The sequence below is a fragment of the Cariama cristata genome, unplaced genomic scaffold (assembly GCF_000690535.1).
Source record: "Cariama cristata isolate BGI_N322 unplaced genomic scaffold, ASM69053v1 scaffold20464, whole genome shotgun sequence".
NCBI classification, from domain to species: Eukaryota; Metazoa; Chordata; class Aves; order Cariamiformes; family Cariamidae; genus Cariama; species Cariama cristata.
In genome coordinates, this window is record NW_009611527.1 from 68,870 (window position 1) to 74,983 (window position 6,114).

General features: G+C 41.9%; 1 protein-coding gene across 1 annotated transcript in view; it reads right to left on the reverse strand.

Annotated features, from left to right (window-relative positions):
• Window positions 1-2,120: 2,120 nt before the first annotated feature.
• Window positions 2,121-6,114, reverse strand: part of PCDH9 (protocadherin 9) — a 4,520-nt gene continuing 526 nt past the window's right edge. Inside the window, exon 2 of the mRNA XM_009698297.1 lies at window positions 2,121-5,377. Within this exon, the coding sequence (XP_009696599.1) occupies window positions 2,145-5,243 (3,099 nt within the window). The 5' untranslated portion in view covers window positions 5,244-5,377 and the 3' untranslated portion in view covers window positions 2,121-2,144. The remainder of the gene's footprint in view (window positions 5,378-6,114) is intronic.

A 6,114-nucleotide genomic window follows, 5' to 3' on the forward strand; every position in this document is an offset into this window, starting at 1 on the left:
GCAGGGAGCAATACAAATCATATGATGAATCTGCTGACTTCAAAAAGGATTCAGTAAGACTTCAGTGGAATTTGAATCAGGTCCACGTACAGGTATAATAACTGATATTATTATTAAATTGAAACCAGTGTATTTAATGTAATGGACACAGGTAACTGAAAATACTGCCAGTAATGTTTTTTTTTTTCAGGGTGGGGGGGTGGCCTTTTTTTCCTCATATTCAATTTTCACTGTGCAGAGCTTATACATTCTGTCAGGTAAATCATTTTTCGGGTCTTAACTGCCTTTAGATGCTGTGGGGGATTAAGTCTGAGTTTCCTAACAGAGTTTGGAAAGCTAATTTAGCCTACATTAACAACATCTCAGAACAGAAAAGGAATGTGTGGGTTGGGGGTGTTACATTTTGCAACTAAAACTGGGATGAAAACTTCAACCAAGTAACCACAGACTATGCAGAGCTCTTCTATAAATTTGCTGCATTTTTTTTTAATTGGTTCTTTTTTTTAACTTATAGTATGTGTACAGTACTGTGTAACGGTCTGAAGACAGCTCCGGGAGATACTCTTCTACAAAGTCCTTAGAAAGGTTAAGGTTTTATGAGAATCTTCTGTGATGTTTTCAGTGTCTCATTGTAAGTATGAGTTGCTTTAGAGCAGTTATTTTAGCAGAACTGCCTCAAAAGCACTTGTTTTATTCTTAGCATCGTGTTAGTGTGACACCTCACAGACACCCAAAGTGAAGACACAGTTCTGGGAACATCACATTCATCTCAGATAAGGCTAATGCAACAGCAAGAGGGTGGCTTTAGCCTAAACTTGGCTACTGTCAAAATCTTTTTGCGAAGACAAGCCTAAATGTGTCTCACTTGATTCTCTAGGATTCATATCCCTAATAAACTCAGACAAATCACCATCACTTGGAGGGTACAGCACTAGTTAGAGTATGAATGCGACTCCTAACACCTACAAAGTCGGTGCAGCGAAAGCGGAGCACTAAGGAAGCTGCCCTGCAAACCTAACTACTGACCCCTCCAGTGCAACTATCATTAAATAAAAGGTTCTTTGGCTGCAACATCAGCTTACTCCTTCCCTCCCCCCGCTTTTCCCCGCTACCGCAGGGCTGGCGCCGGGCCAGCGCAGGCGACGTGGTACCTCAGCGCCATCTACAGGCTACACTGGCAGGAGGATTTTGTGGCAGAAGACAAGCACCAATAAAATAAATTAGACAGCGCCGCGTTTAAATCTTTATTAACAAGGAATTATTAGACCTAAGAAAAACTAATGCTGGATTTGGTTGAAATATGAGTTTCTCAGCCTCCTAATCCCTCTTCATATGGCGTATTTCACAGTTTAAAATGAGTTATGACAGATCACTTATGCACTACTAAGATGAGAAAATATTTACAATGGGCTGACTGGATTTTTTTCTGCATAATTCAGGTGTATTCAGAGAACGCATTCATTTCAAAAGTATGCTTTGGCCATGTTTTAAAATATGCAACAAACTGTCTATGCGATACCAACTTTCATCTATTATAACAAAATCGTTCTGAACTCAAAAAAGAGGAAGACTTCCGTATGGCTTAGTTATATCCTACCAACAAACCACGTGCTTCACAGATGAAGTAGCTTGGAAATTTAGCTGTCTTTGTTAGGGAAAAAAATTAACCCCTTTAGTAACACTAACTTAGCAAGGTTCCAAATGAACTTGAACTGTAAAAGAAACTCGAGCCAACTCACTTCGAAATTTGAAACTGAATGTACATATCCCTTCATTCTTAAAACAGTCATATTTTCTGACTGAAATTCACCATATAAGGAAACAGTTTTTCTTCTTCAATAACTTTTACATTTGGGCAGTCAAATACTGGGGAGAAAAAAAAAATTTTTATTTTTTTTCAGTTTTGTTTATGCACATGTATGTGCACATGCACAGATGTGTAACGGTCCTTTAACAATTAGTATTCTTCAAAACCCAAAGTATCAGAGGCATTTTGCAAATGCTTGGTTAAGCCCCAGATAAATGATAACGGGGTCTAGTTTTTTTTTCTGTTTGTTTATGTTTTGGTTTTTTTGTTCCCCCCATAATGTAACTAAATTAAATTAGATTGAAACAAAAAAAAACCCCACAACATAGTGGCACTTTTAATACTGGTTGATCGGGCACTTGTATGCAGTACTTATAGACCAGTAAAAGTGCTCGTTTACCTGTCTGGTGTGTAAGGGGCCCTTTGTCTTGAAGCCTCCTTGGGAACTGCACTCTGAGGCACTGAAGTGATCTGAACTAGGGGAAGAGCTTTTGGAAAGGGTGTCACAACCACCAACAAAGGTGTTGTCCAACGGGAGTTCCTGAATCACATGGTGCTTTTTCACTGAAACTGGAGTGTCAGGTTTGAGATGAAAAGCAGACTGCGGAGAGGCAGATTTGTAATGCTTGGCAAGATCAGGACTGTTAGGCTTAAAGGTTGTTGGTGGTGCTGTGCCCCAATCAAATCTTCCTATACTTTGCTCCTCCAGCTCTGCTGGAAGGCTTATTGTCCCGTTGATAGGTTCATGAACTGCATCATCAGGTTTGGACTCCTCAATGGTCACAAAGTTCAAAAGAGAGCTCTTCGGAGATTTCCTTTTCTTCCTTTTCTTTTTCTTGTTTTGCTTGTTCTCCTGATTGGGAGACATCCACTCAGCACCTTGCTTGCTCCTCTGGGCGGCTTTGAATCTGGATGCGTGTCGACAGCGAATGAGAACGGTGACAAATATCACCACTATGACAACCATGGCACCCGCCACAATAGCAATCATGATCGTCAGATAGTCCTCGTTTTGGTAGGGTTGGCTACTGTCCCCTATGTTCCGGTCCAAAGGTGTTTCCATAGTCCTGCGTATCAAGTCATAAATATAAGACGCATTTCCAGCAGTATCATTTACGTACAAAAATACAAGCACAAGAGTATGCAGGGATTTGGGATAACCCAAATCACTTATGTTGACAACTAAGCGATGCAGCCCCACATCATTAGGAGTTGGTTTTTCTTCCAGAGTGATATTACCTGTCACTGGATCAATCCGAAACAAACCCTTGTTATTTCCACTTACAATTGTGTACTTAAGCTCGGCATTCATGCCAGTGTCAACGTCCACAGCAAAGACTTCGGCTACCACCGATCCTGGAATTGCTGAAAGTGGCACTAGCTTAAAAGAAGTATTAGAAGGTGGGTAGATGACAACGGGGCTGTTATCATTAACATCCATGACGTTTATAGTTACTTTTGCTGTAGAAGAGCGAGGAGGTTGCCCTCCATCCACTGCCTTAACATCAAAGGTGTAGGAGCTCTGCTGTTCTCGATCAAAAGAAACATTGGACTTTATAACTCCAGAGTATGGATCCAGCACAAAGTTTTCATTGTCATTCAGGATGGAAAGGGTCACTGCTTTGTTTTCACCAGCATCCGCATCGGTCACCGTGATCACTCCCACCGTGCTATACTTTGGTAAGTTCTCCGATACAAAAAACTGGAAGTGATTATGAGTAAATTTGGGACTGTTGTCATTTTCATCTAACACAGTAACAATTACAGCTGCTTGACTCTGCAAAGGAGGGGTGCCATTGTCTCGGGCTGTAACAGTGAAAATGAAACGTTCCTGCTCTTCTCTGTCAAAAACTCTGGAGGCTGTCAAAACTCCTGTCTTTCGATCCAGATCGAAAAAGGAGGCATTAGGGCCAAGCTGATAAACAATGTCTGCATTTTTCCCACTGTCTTCATCTGTGGCACTAATAGTTGTTAAGTATAGACCACGCCGGTTGTTTTCAGAAACTGACAGCTCAATTACAGGCTGGCTGAAAATCGGAGGGTTGTCATTTTCATCCTCCAGTTTAACTCTTACCAGGGCAGTCTGGTTCAAACTGGGCTTGCCAGAATCAGAAGCAACAATTTTAAAGCTGAATTCTTTGGTGCCCTCATAGTCCAACAAGGAAGAGGTCTCTAACAAATACTGGTTGTCGTAAACCGCCTTCAAGTGGAAGGGGACCTCTCTCTCAATGAAACAGATCACTTTGCCGTTCACATCAGTGTCCTTATCTGAAACTGTAATTAGAGCGATCTTTGTATTGATGGGATCTTTCTCAGATAAGTACACTGTGCCATTGATGGGACTTATTATGTACCTGAGGTCTATGTTAGGAGGGTTATCGTTTACATCAGTGACATTGATCGTAACGGTTGCCCGGGCCGGTGTAGAGCTACCATCACTAGCCAGCACTGTCACTTTGTGAATAGCAGTTTCTTCTCGATCTAAGGACCTCTGAACTGTAATCAGCCCTGTGGTGTTGTTTAAAGCAAAAAATCTTTTGGTTGCAGGGGCGACTTGGGCACCAAAAATATATCTGATTTCTGCATTGCTTCCTATATCTGCATCTGTAGCATGAAGCTGAATTACAGAAGTGCCTACAGGAGCATTCTCTGGTATATGAACCTCTACTTGACTCTCTTTAAACACTGGCCTGTTATCATTGACATCACTTACTGTGACTTGCAGGATGGCAGTGCTGGATTTCTGGGGGGTACCTCCATCCTCGACTTTGATTTTCATCACGTAGGTGTCCTTTTGCTCTCTGTCCAAGTTCTGCTGCACGATCAGCTGAGGCCATTTCTCTCCTTCTGGAGTTTCTACAATATCCAGTCCAAAGACACTCTGGCCGTTTAACAACTCATAGTGCTGCACACCGTTGAAACCTGTGTCAGGATCTGTTGCTGATGGGATTGGAAAGCGACTGTTGATCAGAGTGTTTTCTGGGATGGAGATATTGATGACAGGGGATGGAAACATAGGTGCATTGTCATTAGTATCCTTTACAATTATTTTTATTTTGATCAGCCTGAAAAAGTCATTGGGGAGAATCACCACTTCAAGTTCAAAGAAACACTCATTTTCTTCTGCATAGGAAGCTCCAGCACAGAGCTTTTCTCTGTCTATTCGGTTAGATGTGGTAAAGATCTCCCCTGTGTTACTGGACACTTTCACCAGAGGAGCATCCCCTGCTTTAGACACCAGTCTGTAGACAAGGCTGGCACTGGTCCCCGTGGCAGCATTGATATGAGAAATGTTCAGGTCCTTTGGTATGTTCCCTATAGGTACGTTTTCAGGCAGCTCCTCTCTAATGGTGTAAATAAGTTCTTGAGCTATAGCAGAATCCAGCCTTAAACAGGCAATCAAAGCGGCCAACAGGTAAAAATCCCTCAGGTCCATGATAATGTTTTTATTATCTTTTCCCAGATTTTAGGACTTAAAGGTTTCCAGAGAGGAATGATGTGCGATTTGCAAGAGGAGGCATGCATGGACTGCAGGATGCATTACATCTCATTTCTTATTTGGAGTCAGCACTGTCAACACAACCACACAGAACAGCATTATTGGTTTTTTAGGCATGACAAATCCACAATCTCCAACTACTATTTGTTTTTGCAATGCACACTTGCAGCAGTACATTTTCCTATTGCTCCCTTTTACAAGCAATCCCTCCGGACAAATGCACCAATATCCCATCCGCTGCATTTGCACAGAGCAAGAATGGAAATAATTACTGGCAGGATTAAGGGTAGCTACCGTTTCGACATGTACTTTCCGAATAATTTCTTGGTACACCATGTAATCCGTAACGTGCATCCCCCCTCTACCCTCCTCCACCCTGTCATTTGGTGCAAGTAAAAAATCTTTCCGCACTACTTCTGGATTCTAACTGCTATGTTAGCTGCCAAATGCAATTTGTTGTTTGATTCCACGCATGTTTTTTAGCTCTTGCTAACCAGATTTTTCTGTGTTCCTTGTGTCTTGCATCCCCCTCTATAGCTATCGTACTGGGAAATAACCACCCGGACATGCTGCTGCTGCAGCAGTCGTCACTGGCTACTTCACATCCCTGTTAACAGGGATGAGACAATAACAGGACTTCCAGTTTCTTACTCTCAGCTCAATGTTTCCTCTCCAGATGTTGGATACTTCTCCTTCTTTTTAATAACCTTAAACTTTATTTGTTTGTTTTTAAACGCAGTCTAAATCAGGCGGCTGTAAATTCCAAATGCAACTTAGAGCTGCCAGCATGTTTACAGATCAGGGGGGG